The 18,073-nt window shown below is 40.4% G+C and overlaps 1 protein-coding gene across 1 annotated transcript in view; it reads left to right on the top strand.

Moving 5' to 3' along the window:
* Positions 1-18,073, top strand: part of LOC144963381 (dystonin-like) — a 281,117-nt gene that overhangs the window by 57,336 nt on the left and 205,708 nt on the right. Inside the window, exons 6-7 of the mRNA XM_078897353.1 lie at positions 3,113-3,190; positions 3,792-3,884. Of these exons, the coding sequence (XP_078753479.1) occupies positions 3,113-3,190; positions 3,792-3,884 (171 nt within the window). The remainder of the gene's footprint in view (positions 1-3,112; positions 3,191-3,791; positions 3,885-18,073) is intronic.

Genomic DNA, 18,073 nt, shown 5'->3' with positions numbered 1-18,073 from the left:
ATTCCTGGATGTGAAAGACCATGGATGGCGTCGAACATTTTTCGTTGCCATGATTTGGGAACCACTGGCCGTGCTCTTCCGGTCGATATGTCACAGAGAACTGTAGTGCCATTAGTCCCGTAAGAAATGTCTTTCAGTTGCAGGGATGTTTCTGAGGTGCGTAGTGATTGGATCTCCTCATCATTCAATTGAGCTGTTGCCATGGCCTCATAATCTATTCCCTCAGAAATCGCACTGAGACCGAAGTCGTCTGAGGTGTCGTGTTCTACTGTTGCTCTTGACAACGCATCAGCTACTGGATTGTCTTTTCCTGATATGTGTTGGATATCAGTTGAGAATTCTGAGATGGCAGATAGTTGTCGTTGTTGGCGTGCGGACCATGATTCTGAAACCTTGTTCATTGCAAATGTTAGTGGTTTATGATCCGTGAAAATGGTGAATATTCGTCCTTCCAAGAAGTAACGGAAATGCCGAACGCCACAGTGGACAGCCAGGAGCTCCCGATCAAAAGCGCTGTATTTCTGTTCCGGAGGACGAAGCTGGCGGCTGAAAAAGGCGAGAGGTTTCCATTGGCCGTCAATGTTTTGTTCTAGTACTCCCCCCATCGCTATATCAGAAGCGTCTACTGTCAGTGAAGTAGGAGCTGATGTCTGCGGGTGGGACAACATAGTTGCTTGGGCCAAGGCTTCTTTTGTTGACTTGAAAGCGTGTTGTAGGGTATTTGTCCATTGAAGGGGTGCAGATTTTTTTGTTTGACCAGCCAATGCCTTGTAAAGTGGTTGCATTAGTTGAGCTGCTGCTGGCACGAAACGGTGGTAGAAATTGACCATGCCAACAAATTCCTGTAGGCCTGATGTTGTTGTAGGGGTGGGAATGAGCGAATTGCCTCCACTTTCGCTGGAAGAGGAGTTGCTCCGTGACCACTGATCCTGTGTCCAAGGAAATCAATCTCTTTCACCCCGAAAATGCACTTGTCTGAATTCACCACTAATCCATATTTCTCTAGCCTATCAAAAAGGGCATTCAAGTGTTTTTTGTGTTCTGCATTTTTGCTAGCTATGAGGATGTCATCAAGATAAACAAATGTGAAGTCCAAACCCTGACAAACTGTGTCCATCAGTCTCTGGAAAGTCTGTGCAGCGTTTTTTAACCCAAAGGGCATCCGGAGGAATTCATAGAGGCCAAATGGGGTTATGATTGCTGTCTTGGGGATGTCCTGCTCGTGGACTGGGATCTGATGGTAACCGCGAATGAGGTCGACTTTTGAGAAGATTTTGCAACCTGATAGTCTTGCTGAGAGGTCTTGTATGTGAGCAATCGGTAGCGATCTGGAGTAGTAGAACCGTTTAACCTGCGGTAGTCTCCACATGGTCTCCAACCTCCGTTGGGTTTAGGTGCCACATGTAGAGGCGATGCCCACGGACTGTTGGAACGACGTACGATTCCTAGAGCCTCCATGTTGTCAAACTCCGATTTTGCTACTGCTAGTTTGTCTGGTGCCAGACGGCGTGCTTTTGAGTGTACCGGAGGGCCCGTTGTGGTTATATGGTGTTCCACAGAATGCTTTGTTGTGGGACATGAAAACGTGGGCAAAGTGAGTGCTGGCCGTGTAGATAACAGCTGAGTGAACTGATTCTCATCATCAGTTGTGATGATTGAGGTGTGTGGGGCTGTATGCTGTGAAGTCATGAGTGAGACTGAAGCATAGGTGCCGCTGTGCATTAGGCGATTGCCCTTCAGATCGACGAGTAGTGAATGAGCTCGAAGGAAATCTGCCCCCAAAATTGGTCTGTTGACGGCTGCCAGTGTAAATGTCCATTCATACTGGTGTGATCCTATGTGTAAGGACAGTTTACGTTGTCCATATGATTTGATGAGTGTACCATTGGCGGCTGCTAACGGGAACCCGTGTTGTCCGCGGCGAAGGTCGTTTGTTGAAGCCGGTAACACACTGATCTCAGCTCCTGTATCGATCAGAAAGTTGCAGCCAGATTGTTTATCATATGCAAACAGAAGGTTGTCCTTGGAGCCGGCCACCATATTGCTTATAGGTGGCCGGCTGTCCAGTTTTCCGAAAATTTGCAAGGAGTGGTGCATTTTGTAGCCTGTTTGCCGAATTTTTGGTGGTACCAACACAAATCCGGGTCGGGTGTCTTACTGTGTTGATGGCGTGGTCCATCTCGTTTGTTGTATTTGCCTCCTTTCATTGTTGCATTAATGGTAGCTCCGGTGGACATAAAGTGTTTGTCTGCCGCTTTGGCCAGGTCCCGGAGGGTCGGATAATCCTGTTGAGTTACCAAGGATTGGACTTCTGCTGGTAGTTGACGTAGAAAAACTTCCTTAAAAAGGAATCCTGGTTCTTGTCCTGGAGGGACTAGGGCAAGCATTTTGTCCAATAGTTCGCTTGGTTTGGAATCACCCAGACCACCAATGTCTAAGATGCGAGATGCGGCTTCTCTTTCAGAAAGTTTGTAATTGTCTATGAGTCTTTGTTTGAGGGTTTCATATTTGTTAGTGCTTGGTGGGTTGGTCAGGATGTCGAGAACTCTGGTGGCAGTGTCTTGGTCGAGGGATGCTGTGACATAACTGTATTTAGTTACGTCAGCTGTGATTCCTTTAATTGTGAATTGTGCCTCGGCCTGAACGAACCAAATTTGAGCTCTTTGGGGCCAAAAGGTTGGTAGTTTGATGGACACTGCGTTGGCTTCATGGGTATCCTGATTGTTTGACATGTTGAAGGAAGGGTGTGTTCAATCCTGACGTCGGGGTCACCACTGTAACTTTATTCAGTTGACAAAATTACTTTTAGGGTAACAACTGCAAAATAACAATAAATAACAAAATGTTACTAAAGCTCGCAACACAACATATTAACAATGTATAACACTACAACCTGGTCGTTAGCAGCGTTGTCATTGTCAGAAACAAAATTGTAATAGCGCCTAACAGGTGCATGTCTCCTTCTACATGTTACGTGTTGCTGTTGGTCAGGACCCTTTGCAAAGCACTTTGAGCACGTTTAGTGGGTATTTCTCTATATAAAAGGTCAAGTACTTTTTGTTTGTTTGTTTTTTTTTTTCATTTTTCATCCTATATTTTGTTTTTGTTTCAGCCAAGAGAAAGGGGTCACATGAGATTTCACAAGATACAGAATGTAAAAATTGCATTGGATTATTTACGAATGAAAGGGGTAAGTAGACAAATCTGTAACATACGATAATATTTCAAAGTCGCCAGCAACTACTACTAACATACGATTTTAATATTACGAGTAGATACGTGGAGGAAAACTTCTACCATCCATGAAAGCAGGTACGATTATCTTGAGTTGTCTCCTTCCACTGTACAGTGACGATGTTTGGAATTAGATAGGCATCTTGTAATCCCTATTTATTTTGTTCTAATTTTCCATCTCCTCTCTTCCTCTTCGTCGCCGTCTTCCTTCTCCTCATTCTCTTCCTCCTCTTCATCACCACCACCACCACCATCATCATCATCATCATCATCATCATCATCATCATCATCATCATCATCATCATCATCATCAATCATTCAATAGTCCATCCATCCATCCATCCATCCGTCCGTTTGTCCATCCATCCTTCCGTCCGTTTGTCCATCCATCGATCCATCCATCCACCCATCCATCCATTCATTCAATCAAATCGTTCATTCATTCAATCATTCATTGATTCATCCATTCGTCTATATGATCATTATTAGTCATTCATCTATTTACCCATCAATCCACCCATCCATTCACCTTATCCAATCATCATCCATATCCTCAGATCAAGCTTGTCAACATCCGATCAGACGAAATCGTGGACGGGAACCCCAAGCTGACATTGGGTCTTATATGGACTATTATTTTACACTTTCAGGTAGGACAGACACCCTCAACTCTCTGTCTCTATCTCTTCCTTCTTCACTCCTTCCTTCCTTCCTCCTCACCCACCTCGCTTTGTTCCTTCTCCTTCACTCCTGTCTTTTCCTTGTCCTCCTCTTTCTCCTCCGCCCATTCCTTCTATTCCTACTCCTCCTATAGGGAATGAGATTAGCGGAAGAGTAGCGTCCCTTGATTGGACGTCACCCATAGTCTGTGACGTCACCGGCGGAAAAGTTATTCGAGAGAGAACGGCATGTTGGTTGTGTGCATGCGTCTCTCGGCCGGTGACGTCACAGACTATGGGTGACGTCCAATCAAGGGACGCTGCTCTTCCGCTAATCTCATTCCCTATACGACTCACCACCCTCCCTATTTCTTTCTCTTATTCTTCACTCTTTATGCTCTCCTAACATTTTAAGATTAGTCGTTTACTTGTCTAGCTTCTGACCATCTTAATATTAACTTCCTCTTCTTATTCTTCTCTCTTTCTGCTCTTTTGATATATAAAAAGATTAGTTGTTGTATATTTGTCTCTTCTTGCCCTCTTAATATCTTAATGTCTTATATTATAATCGCATCACATCTGACATAAAATCAATATACCCAGTGCCCAACGACCGCCCCCCCCCCCCCCTGCTCAATAATCCTTATTATCATTCGACTGCTCCATTGTCTTACTCAATATGGACCAAAAAAAATATTGTTTAAGCTTATCATTACTCCATATTTAAAAAGAATATCCCTTATTGATGACTAACCCCTCCCCATCCTCCATTTTCTTCTCTCTCGTTACTTCTTCTTCCTCCTTCACCCCCCCCCCCCTCCGTGCCGCTATTGTCATGCTAGAATCGCTTCGAATCGAAGTCCTGGTAGGCTCGGCTCGCGCATAGTGAGTCCTTGAAATGCCTTTACTCACATTTCCACCGTACTCAGGTTAAATGAGTCCTGGCGTTAAAGCGTGTCTTTGTCCGAAAAGTAATCGCTACAGGCGGCATGTCCAGTCCTAATGTGCTGTTGACTCAGGGACCCCTTGTAAACGCTTTAAGTAATTAGTGACATTGCTCTATATAAAGCTCAATTTTTAAAATTTTTTTTGTTCTCCCAACTTATCCTCCTCACGTCTTCCATCTACCATATCATATCATCAGTTTCCACTCACACACCCTCCTTTAATTAGCCCCTTTAAAATAAATCCATCTATCTATACTATCTATACCTATATATAGTCAACATATTCAATCGACCCCCTCTCTCTTCTTCTTCTCTCTCTCTCTCTCTACTTCGCACCCCTCCTCATCTTTCTTCCAAACCCCCCAACCAATCCAAGATTTCATTCATCACTCTGCCGTCTTTACTCCCCTTATTCCTCTATCTATTCATTGCCATAATGTTACATTTCTGCATTCGGTCTCATCACAACTCTCATCACAGTCACTCTAAAAAAACAAAACAAACACACTCAAATACACAACACTACAGCACCACACACTTGACCAGGATACGCAGACCCCCCACCACTCACCAACATATCTCTCTCTCTCTCTCTCTCTCTCTCTCTCTCTCTCCTCTCTCTTCCCGGCACCCCCTCTCTCAATCTTTCTTCCAACCCCCCCAAACCAGATCCAAGATTTCATTCATTCACTCTGTCTCCGTCTTTTACTCCCCTTATTCCTCTATCTATCTTATTTGCCATAATGTTCTTTTTCTGCCATTCGGTCTCATCACAACTCTCAATGCCACAAAGTCACTCCCTTAAACAAAACACACACACACACACACACATACACACACACACGTACACAAGCACCACACACAAACTCTGACACACGGATACGCAAAGACCCCCCAACACACTCACACAAACATAATCTCTCTCTCTCTCTCTCTCTCTCTCTCTCTCTCTCTCTCTACCTCTCTCTACCTCTCTCTCACACACATATATACACACACACACACACTCACACACTATGTTTATACTATACACCCCAGCTGTCAAAACACGTAAAACAAATGCATTTAATGTTCCAATAATAAGTAGCACCAAAGGAAACGGAAAGCGTGTAATTGATTTAGTGTAACCCTTTTAAAGACGGGGATCGGTTTGACTCCAACCTTACACAGTATAAACTTTAGTGCTAGATCTAGCGGGAAATACATTGCGGTAGACAAGCGTCCCTACCCAAAGGATGGCAACATTTGCTATTGTCCGCTGCTGAAACGCTATTGAAACTGGGATAAACTCCGGCTCCATTGGCCGAATGGCTCTGACGGATTATTTTTAAAAATTGGCCTATGAGAGAAATTGGATTCAATAGTCTGATGTCACGTCGCCCAGCAACGGCGCCCATCGTGGTTCTAAACAAAGAAAATCGGTACTTTTTATTCTTCATGCTGGCTAGAACTTTTCATATATCTTGTGATCAGAATGTATTAAAGTCAAAACAAGATCATATTTATAATGTTTTTTTTCTCCTCTGGATACACTTTTGTGCTCGTCGGAGAAATATTTCATAAGGGCATCCGCCATTGTTCCGATAGGTTAGAGCCAGTTACTAAGTTACCATGCGTCATTACGACTGTTGAAGCGTATTATGAAAAAGAACTTATCCAGTCACGCTGTAAAAGGGTTAAAGAACACCCATCGAGTAGTAAATCAGATCATGTTCATTGAATGAATCCATATTTTGTATTTGTATTACCTCATCGGTGTTGGCGAAGATTCATTCTCTTTTCTATGACTCATATGGGGAAACTCCTTACTCACCTCTTTAAAAAAAGAAAAAGTTTGACAACTTTTGCAGCACTTTAGAGTCATATCAGCTCGTCATCTTTTAGATTGAGGCAAGATATTATTAACCGATGATGAAAAAGATGATAATGATGACATTGATGATAATGATAACGACGACGATACATAATATAATGATGAGGATGATAATGATAATCAGAGTGATTGTTCTGATTGATAAAGTATTGTTGAAAAAATTATCATCATTATTTTTGTGTGTGTCTGTTATTATAGTAATTGTAACTATTGCGTTTCATGAGAAAAAAAAAAAGGAAAAAGAAGTAGATTTTAACGTCTCGACGGACGAAGCATGGAGAATGTCAGATGGTCTTTCGAGGATATCAGTAATGTTCCCCAAGAGTAAAACAACTTTTGATATACGGTAGATGTCACACATCCATACATGTTATCTTCCTCTTAGATTTTAACCCTTAAAACGCGAGATTGAAAAGAATTCCTTCATAGTCACAAGGTCGATGGAGCCAAGGTTTATCTTCGTTTCTATGGCATTAAAGGACATAGCGATTGCTTGCTACCTCCTGGATAGGATCCTAGTATGCCACAAAGTATTTTACGACAGATTTAATCAATCCAACTACCCAATAAGTGCTAGGTGGACCAGGTTTAAGTTTGCGTCAAGTGAAAATCCTCTTTTTTTTTTAAAGAACAGAATAGGATCTCATCGGTGAAGGGTTAGGTTTTAAGTCAGGGATTGGTGATGTTTATGTGCTCAAGGGAATGCCAGAAACGTTTTTCAGAGATTGGAATCTGAGATGTGTCCCGCTGACGCGTGCTGTGTGTTTATCTGGGAATAGGAAACTCCTGTCAGAACCGATGAGAAAAAAATGTTAGAAGTACGATTTCAAGTATCTTTACTCTGCCTTATATTGACAAAATGTCTTTTTGAATTTTGTGAAAATGTTTTTTATTATGTGGCCAATTCTCTCTAAACGGTATTCCATCGGGTCGATCCCGATTCTTGAATCTGAATTTTGAGCTTAATTTTTTTTCTTTTTTCTTTTTTTTTTTTTTTAATGTATAAAAAAAAATAATGAAACCCTAAATGCTTCCATTGATGAACGAGTCTCGTTTTAAAAAAAACTCTTCAATTGACTTTAATTTCGGTTCATTTTGACAAATTAAGGATCTACTCTTTGTATTTCCGCATTTAGCAATGAAGTAAACGTTTTTTTTTTTTTTTGACAAATATAAAAAAAAAGTGTTACGTCGTTTTACGACGGTAGTATTCTCTCTCTCTCTCTCTCTCTCTCTCTCTCTCTCTCTCCTCTCTCTCTCTCTCTCTCTCTCTCTCCTCTCCCTCTCTCTCTCTCTCCTCCTCTCTCTCTCTCTCTCTCTCTCCCTCTCTCTCTCTCTCTCTCTCTCTCTCTCTCTCTCTCTCCTCTCTCTCTCCTCTCTCTCTCCTCTCTCTCTCTCCCCTCTCTCTCTCTCTCTCTCAGCAGGGGTGTCTGGGTGGGGATCCTGACCTCCTATAGTGGGCAGGGAGGTACATGCTGTGTCTTCTATCCCCCCTTACCCGTTTTCCAATTGTTTCCTGTCGTTGTCTTGGTATGAGATTACTTAGTTTTGTCCTGACCCTGGCTGGAGTCCTTGGCTGGGAGGGAAACAGTCGAATGTGTAGTTATAGTTTTGGGAGATTATATTTTTTTCCTTGTAAATCCTCTCTCTGTTATGCATTGTATTATGTTTAGTTTGCATATTATATTATATAATTTGTAAACATTTGAGTGTATTCCTCTTAATGGGCCTGTGCTTGTGTCTGGATGAGACTTTTAGGTGATCTCAAACTAAGTACTTTGACGGTGTGCTCTTGGAATCTACATCTGTTCCCTATTTGAACTAATTCCCCTTTGTCTCACCTTTTCTTTTGTGCTTTAATTGTAATTCTAGAACTTTTTACTATCCCATTTTCTTTCTTTTTACTGGCGCTTATATGACCTTAATGTGTTGCAAGCGCCGTAAAAACCCTTAAAAACAAAAACATCAGCAGGGGTGTGGAGATGATTTGATCTGATATTTGTACGTAATTTATGATGTACCTGTTTTGTGCCCGTGTTGATTGTTTATGTAGATTCTGTTACATTAAGAAATACAACACTGCCTGGATTGGTAGCTACTTTCCTTTCTTTGTCTTCGCCCAAACCAGCGATCTTGTATTATTTAATCGCGGTGCAATTGTAAATATTGTGTCTTTCTCCCCTCGGTGTTGATGTAAGCAGATATTAAATTGATAGTGTAATGGAAGGCCAAGGAAGCATAGGATGAAAGATTAATTTATGACCGATGTATATTTATTTTGTTGTTTCCGACATACTCCTCGTATATCATGAGGTTGGCCTTGAAGGTTCGTCATTACGTTCTTATTTTCTAAATGAAGATATGATATCCGCTTCGCTCGTGACTTATTTTATTTACTCCGTTTTAGGACATTTTAGATAAGGCACCATTTCAAAATTGAAATGGTCACATCTCCCGAACTTTACTCTGCATTGTTTTATTTGATGTCTCGGAATTTGAATTTTTATTTGTGTTTTGTATGGCCGAAAATACGAGCAAAAGGGTAGATTGAGAAGAATTCAATGAATGACCGTCGTGCAAATTATGCACGTTTCAGACACCGACCTTCGAACTTTTTTTTCCTTAAAATCAAGTCAAATTAGAGTAAGACTACAAAAAAACAAAAAAAAAAAACAAAAAAAAAAAAAAAAAAACAAAACAAAAAAAAAAAAACCCTAACAAACAAAAGACAAAAAGACAATGCAAAATAAAACCCAACTTTCTTGGTTTGTATTTAATATCCATCCCGCGAAGCCTTTTCATTACACTCTTTCATTATTTACCGCGCAACTCAGGCTTCTGGAGTATCCCTTATTACTATTAGTTCTTTTATAAGGGTGCACGAGTTCATTAACTGCGCACCGCCTCCACCCCCCCCCCCCCCCAAATGCGTGGGAGGTATGCTGGAAATATTATGTATCAGTTTTTGTATATAGTTATGTATCAACGCTTCAACATCCATCTTCATGCGTAAAAGGTCAAAGGTGATGAATCTTCGGTTTATTTGATGGATGAGTCGGGTTTACAACCAGCGATGACATGGAAAGTTGAAGTCGGAGTGATTTCTGATGGCTGCCTAATTTTGTCTTGATGACTGCCAGTTCTGGCATGGTATGGCAAGAGGTTAACGTTTTCTTCTTGGTTACACCCCGCCCCCCCCCCTCGTTTCCTTTCTCTTCTTAGTTGGTTCAAAATCACGACAGCAAGGAATGTGATGATGATGTATGAATTCTTAAAAAGAAGACTTTTTTGAGACCAACGATATTTCGATGGTTGAGACACTTTGGCATGTCTTGGGGAGTCATCTTAATTCATCGATATCTGCTGATATGAAACATTTAGTTATTGGACATCTGCTGTCTTGCTCTCTTATAATACCAGACAGGAAACAATTACACAGTAACAGTTTTTGTATTTTAGTAGTCCTATGTATCAGATTTCAATATCCATCTTCCCGCGTGGAAGGGTCAAAGGTGAGGAATGTTTAGTTTATATGATGGATGATTCAGGTTTTTACTACCAGCGGTGACGTGCAGAGTTGAAGTCGGAGTGATTTCTGATGGCTGTTAATTGTCTTGATGACTGACAGTTCTCGCATGGTATGACAAAGGGTTAACGTTTTCACTGCGGCTATCTCTAAGACGGTTCTTTACATTTCATTTTCTCTTTAGAGAGTGGTTCATGAAGGTAGACTTTTGACTAGCAAGTGATTTGTTGTTGGTGTGAGAATTCTTTAAAAGAAGCCTTTTTGGCAACTCGGGGTCCGGGGTTTGGGGGTGGGAGCATTTTAATTCATTGAATTGATATCTGAAGTAAAGCAGTTTTGTGGCCATGATGAAAATAAAGGTGTTTTGTCAGTGTACGGCAGAATATTCATTGATACTCTTGGTGATTTACCACCAGGGCAGAGTTTCGTCACAGACATCAATCACATGAAGTCTAGGGGATCTCGATAGCTCAAGTGATAGGATACTCGTTTTTCAAGCAAATGGACTGACATCGATCACGTGTGCAGCCAAGATATTATTTCTAACTTCCTATTCTATTCGATTTAGCAGAGGTACTTTTCCACAGACTAACATCCGACCCCAAGGGTAGTTAGCAATTTCTACCGTCAGTTAAATGCTACTGAAACCAAGATAAAATCTGGCTGCCATGGTCTTTTTTCTCTCTAAGGGTCTTCTTATTGCTGTTAAATTGATTTTTTTTTTCTTAAGGCATTTTAAGCACTTTCGTAAAGTTATAGCATGACACTGACCAAAAAAAATGCCAGTCTTTTGTCACAAAAGAAAACAAATCGTGAGTTGTATTCACTAGTTCAACCAATGAAATAACTTGTTTTCTTGAGCTCTACTAACGACAACTAACTAGATGCAACACAAACCTAGAAAATGGCGTCAAACTGCCAGTCCTAGAGGGTTCTTGTGTCAGGCTATATGTTAACGATGGCTGCGCTTTTTGTCATGTTGTTGAATATTACTGTAATGGAGCAAGATTTTCTAGCAAACATTTTCTTGCCACTGGGAAGGATATGACACGTCAGAGTACGGCAAAATAAACAAGACTACTGTACTTTATTTCATCCAATCATTGCAATCTATAAACTACCACTACAGACTTATATTATCTACACTGACTCACCACTGAGTCACAACGCAAACACACAAACACACACACACACACACACTCACACACACAAACACAATCTTGGCATCGCCAAGAAATTGATATGCAATCACGGCACCTTATCTCGTATTATTTATACCTCTCCGACCGCCTCTCTCCTCGTTCCACTTTCAATTTACCTGTCTATTCTCGAGATACTTACTCTATTCTGGAACGATTACCCTGTCCCGACGTGCACTTATATGCAGGTCTGATAACCCAATTCTTTGTGGGCTCATCGGTGTAGTGGAAATCTAAAAAAAATGAAGCAAAATATTGTCCATAACAACAATGTTAAACTTGGCCCATAAGTGGGTTCGGATGACAGACCTGCATATATTTACACGTCGCCCTGTCCGTATAAATTCAGGGGACTAAAAGATAAAAATGTTTGGCATAAATTATATATATATATATATATATATATATATATATATATATATATATATATATATATATATATATATTGTGTGTGTGTGTGCGTGTGTGTGTGTGTGTTTGTGTTTTACTTTACTAACTTTTATTTTGTATACAGCAGCGATGCGCTCGCTTTATCTTTATCTCTCCACCCCTTCACTTTATAAGAGGTGTTTGGATATAGCGGGGATGGGTGGCGACGTAGCAATAGATAGAAATTTTAACACGAGGAGACTGAAGCAACTAGAGAGAGAGAGAGAGAGAGAGAGAGAGAGAGAGAGAGAGAGAGAGAGAGAGAGAGAGAGAGAGAGAGAGAGAGAGAGGAGGGGTGTTGTAGATGTGGCATTTTGGGTATTTCAATATATAACCTCTCGCTCTCTCTCTCTCTCTCTCTCTCTCTCTCTCTCTTGTCTTGTGTGTGTTGTTATATATTATATATATATATATATATATATATATATATCTCTCTCTCTCTCTCTCTCTCTATTATATTTTATATATATATATATATATTATATAATAGCATGTAATTGTGTGGAGTTAGGAGATAATCGTAAGTTGTAACATTGAAATATCTCTCACGTGCGATTTATTACAAAATAATTCCTCCTTTTCCTCCCCCCCCCCCCCCCCCCCCGTTAACTTTTTTTCCTGCACAAGTTTGTTTCGTGATTTTATTAAACTTATCACGGAGACAAAGGTTTTACCCCGTAATCTGTTGATTATCTCCCCTGTTTTGTTGCTGAGACCAGGCATCCTCAGGGTATTGAAAGATTTGCCAAAACACTCACTGATCGGCGACGGTCTTTTGTTTATGGCGTTAGTAAACATGAAATAAAGGGATCGGTGCCCAATGTTTACGTCTCCGTTTTGTTTACTGTTCCTTTTTTCAAAAACTGGAAACTTGAAATCGTGCTTGCCGTCTCAGCATAATCTTGTAATATTTTAAAATTTGTACAAAATTGGGACCTTTTTCTACGATCCTATTTTTGCTCTATCTTGATAGGTAAATAAATAAAAAATATAAATGCATTCTAAATAAATAAATAATACAAATATATTCTAACTAAATAAGTAAGTAAATAAATGAATGAATAAATAAATGTCCCTTATTCATCACCAACTGGAAATCTGATCCAAGGGAAGACTGGAACAAGCCAGGGGTCAGACGCAGTGCGGCTTTGTGGTTGTATGGTATGGCACTCGCTCTCGGATCGGAAGATCCTGGATTCGAGTCTCGCTTGGCGTCTAGTTGAGTCCTTGGAAAAGGCTATTTACTCACATTCTCTCACCGTACTCAGGTATAAATGAGTACCTGGCCGTAATCAGCGTTGCATCTGTCCCAAAAAAGTGTAATACCGCCCAACGCGCGTCATGTCTCGTTCTACATGTTACGTGTTGCTATTGGTCAGGGACCCTTTGTAAAGCGCTTTGAGCACATTTAGTGAATAGCGTTATATAGAAACTCGAGTTAAGCAGCGTTTTAAATCGAGAGCCAGGGCGAGATGACCACACAGCGCGGCTGGAGAACGAACTGGGTACCTTCTAGGTACGAGGAAAAGAGCAAGATTTTTATTTGGTTTTGAATGTATTTATTATGCAATACAGTACGTGGCCATCAAGTGTTTTAAAACGCTTTAAGGGGTGGGCACAATCTTACCTCCGTCTCCGATAAGACGCGGAGGAGGAGAAGGAGGAATAGAATGTTCAATGAGTTTTAACAGAATTGGCGCAATTGGTAACTTTTCTTTTCTTTTGCTTCATTTTTTCTTCTTCCCACAACAAATATCAATTTATTAGTACTTGCAAAAAGCATTCCCATCTTCGAAGTTTTGTTCCTTGACCAGAATATATGACGCTTAATAGGGGACGACTGGGCTGTCCCATAATTCTCATATGCTCATTGTCTTTTTTTTCTTTTTGAAAAAATGCCAAGGTTAAAGTTAGCCCTTTACAGTTAAAAAAATAAATAACGATCTTTGAATATCACGGGGCAGCGTGGGTCAGCGGTACGGTCTTAGCTTCGTATCCGAAAGGTACCGAGTTCGACTACCCGCCTCTTTGTGTGGCCCTAGTCAGCTCGCCCTAGCTATTGCCTGGGTTATTCCAGTCTCACCTTGGAATAGACCCTAAAGACGAATTTCCCCTTGGGGATGAATAAAGGATATTCGTTTTTTAATATTTTTTATAGTGAACAAAAATGGCGTCCAAACAACCTTTGGAGAACCCTTATTTTATGCTTTAATATCGTCACATTTGTCATGATACGTCCATCATAGTTCTTTTTCAAAAAAAAAATTGAGCTTTATATAGCGCAATATCCACTAAATGTGCTCAAAGCGCTTTACAAGGGTCCCTGGTCAACAGCAACATTTAACATGTAGGACGGAACATGCCGCCTGTTAGGCGATATTACAATTTTTCCGATAAAGTCAACGCTGTTAACGACCAGGTACTCATTTTACACCTGAGTACGATGAGAGAATGTGAGTAAAGAGCCTTTTCCAAGGTTTCAACTATGCGCCGAGCGCGAGGCTCGAACCCAGGACCTTCCGATCCGAAATCGAGTGTCATACCACAAGACCACATAGCCGCATTTATTTATCAAGAAATTCGAAGGCACGTACTTCACACTGTGTTGTGGCATTGCATTTCCCGAACAGAAGCACATATTATGCCATGTTCTTGTTGCTTTGGTCTTCAGTTTAAAAGAAAAAATAAAGAACGAATCCATGGCTATTCTGGATCAGTGTGATATTTCGGGGGAAATGATGAAAGTGGCTGGTAAAGAGAGAGAGAGAGTCGAAATTGACGAAATGTGCGCAATATATCTGGATGTTTAATCTTTGAGATGCTAATGTGAGTACACACAGGGAATGGGGTTATCTCTCACTGACAGGATAAGGATTTGGTGAGGAAAGTGATTACCTATGTCGTGATGCTTCTATATTATCATCTCACTTCTTCTATCGTGACCTCGATGGTTGCCTGGTATGGGATTCGAAATCTCCATCAACAGTTACGTTATTGTGATAAAAGTCTTTCTAAGGGGGAAAGGTTGGGGGGCGGGGGGGGGGGGGGGGGGGTTGGGGGCGAAGTTGAATACTTGGAAAAGGCAATTTATTAACATTCTCTCAATCAGATTTGAACTGAGTACCTGGCCAGTGACGGCATTGTCTCTGTCCATAGCGCCTCTCAAGCCTGTTGGCTTGTGTGTTACTCTTGGCTCGGGACTCATTGTGGATATTGCGTAAACCTCACATTTTCATTATAGCCCGTCTAGGAGGATGAATTACGTTTGTTTTCGAAATGCTATGTAGACCAGTACGAAACCAAATCATGTTGAAAAGATTTGTTTTTGAACCGGTGTGTTTTGTCATGAAAATATCCACACATCTTTCTTTACAGGAATTGATATTATTATAGTGCGAAGTAAGCGATAGCTTCAACGAGGGATTCGCTCGGATGGACCCAAATATCTCCTTATATTAATCTTAACGTTGGGATCGTTTTTCCCCCACTCCTATGAGGATGCCGTGCTTTATTGTAAATAATTACTAATAGATCAATCTGTGTCACTGCTCTCTTTATGAAAAAAAACCGGTTTAAAGCTCATAGAAAATGGAAATCGTGATGTGAAAGAATGTCAATCGGTTGTTGTAATTACATTATGGTTAAACTAAACACGGTGATATCTCATGCTTTATTTGAAGATGGGGGCGGCGAGTGGTTAAGGCATTTGCACTCTGACCCGGAAGGTCCCGGGTTCGAGCCCCGCTTCAAACATGGTTCGCAAAGCACGTATGTAGACTTCAGAGGTTTGATCCGCCGACCATCGAAAATGTGTTTTGTCGGAATATGACATACCAGCCATAACAAGCCGAATTAGATTCAATAGTCTGATGTCACGTCGCCCAGCAACGGCGAGCAGCGTGGTTCTAAACAAGACAATTTGTACCTTTTATTCTTCATGTTGGCTAGAACTTTTCATATATCATGTGGTCAGAATGTATAAAAGTCAAAACATGATAATATTTATAATGTTTTTCTCCTCTGGATACGCTTTTATGCTCGTCGGAGTAATATTTCATAAGGACGTCCGCCATTCTTCTGATAGTTTAGAGCCAGTTACTAAGTTACTATGCGTCATTACGAGGGAAGTGACGTCGTTCATGACTGTTGAAGCCAATTAACTAGTTAGTCTAATAGTAATAATTGGCGTTTCCCTTCCGTCCATCCACAACTGCTTATATCTTTCCGCTATTTATTGTCTGGAGTTTATTGGATTAGTTTGTTTAACCATTCACATACCGGTTTCGATTTTCCTCTAACCCGATATCGTGTTGTTAAAAATAATCTTGAACTTGGTATTTTGCTCCGGAACTAGAGTGAAGCCGGCGGATGAAGATGATGATGATATGTTTTAATCTGTTGACAAGATCTGTTGACAAGATTGGTGGATGGATTGGCGATTGGAAATTTATTTGCCTTATTTTGTTACCTTTATTTGGTCAAACAATGAAGTCATTTCTATGGAATACAACACAACTCGTGATTGACTATATATAATTTTCTACACGTGTTTTGGCGATTCCACCAGGAGAGGGCAATGCAAACTCCTAAGATGATGTCTCGTCGTTGTGTTTCGCTTGTGGTGTAAACCCTATGATCGTGATTAGTAGTAGTAGTAGTAGTAGTAGTAGTAGTAGTAGTAGTAGTAGTAGCAGTAGCAGTAGCAGCAGCAGCAGCAGCAGCAGCAGCGTTCGGCTACACTTCTATGTTCAAGGTATCAATCCAAGTTCGGAAGTCATCATCACATTTGTTGATGGTTTCAAATCCCCCTTCCAGTTTTGTCTCTGGGCAATCTAGTACGAGGTGGTTTGCATCTTGTGGTGCTTGGTTGCACTTTGGGCATGTTGGTGATTCTTGGAGCCCCCATTTGTACATGTTGGCAGCTGTTCTTGTATGTTTTGACCATAGTCTATTTGCAGCTACCCAGTATTTTCTTGGTTGATCCTGTAGATCTGGGAGACTTTTACAGGGATCTTCGTGATTCAATGTCTCAAACTCGTAGGATAGTGGATATTTTTATTGAAAGTAGTCCTTCAGAAGAGTTTATTTTGGTCTCGATAGCGTGATACCAACGATAGCAATTGGTTGCTACCTTTTGGATAGCACACTAATTTGTCGTTTAGTACTTTCCGTCTGATTTAACATACCCAGCTATCCAAATGTTGGATATCAAATTATATCAAAACGTAAATTTATCTTTAAAATGATCAGAAATTCTAAACCCCCAGTGTTTTGGAGTTAATGTAAGTATATTCATTCTCCTCAATAAAAATAATATATTAAAACCAAAATTTAAAAGTTTTGATCATGAATTGAATTTCTACCATCGAGTCCATCCATATTTAATACCGTTTCGAGGCGATGGGTTGCAATTGAGGTTTACAGGTATAATCAGAAGAATACATAAAATAAGACGCTATTATCACTTGAAAAAAATATATAAAATCATGCTGTTAAGAGTTAAAAATAACTTTTGATTTATCATGCAATTTGTCTCTATAATTGGCAATAAGACAAGGAGTAATTCAGAATGCATTGCACAAAATTGTTTTATTTTAAACTTTCATTTCACACCCTACCTTCTAAATCCGAAGAGGTGTGTATTAAACAGTGACACACAAAGCAGAAAGGAAAAGAAATACAAGAAAAAAAATGCAGCCTCGAGGGTAATTAAAACTCGTTCCAATCTAAGTTGGACTTTACTCTAAAATGACGTCATATCTTACCGGTATTAGCGCCATAAAGATGGGATTTTGTCCCCGATTAAATTATTCGAGAGAATTTGATGGAGCGATAGATATGGGAATGTTTTTTCTTCTTGTATTTTTCTTTCTGCTTTGTCTGTCTGCCATGCAACTGTTTGATACACACATTTTCAGATTTATATCTTACACCAGTGCCTGCTCCCTTATTTGTCGCCTAGATATCATACGTTCTACTACAGCCTACGTCAATTTTAAACATGTTGCCTTTTGAGGCAGGCTGGTTCGGTTTTTTGGGATGGTTTTATTTTTAATTTTCTTTTCTTTCTGATTTGTCTGGCATTGTTTCATACACATCCTTTAAAAAAAAAATTATCTTACACCAGTGCCTGCTCCCTTATTTGTCGCCTAGATATATCCCACCTTCTTCAGTCTACGTTAATTTTAAACCTGCAGCCTCGAGAG

Source organism: Berghia stephanieae, chromosome 1 (genome assembly GCF_034508935.2).
Source record: "Berghia stephanieae isolate SIO BIC M18660-M18661 chromosome 1, UCSD_Bste_1.3, whole genome shotgun sequence".
NCBI classification, from domain to species: Eukaryota; Metazoa; Mollusca; class Gastropoda; order Nudibranchia; family Aeolidiidae; genus Berghia; species Berghia stephanieae.
This window is presented reverse-complemented; position numbering and strand designations above follow the sequence as displayed.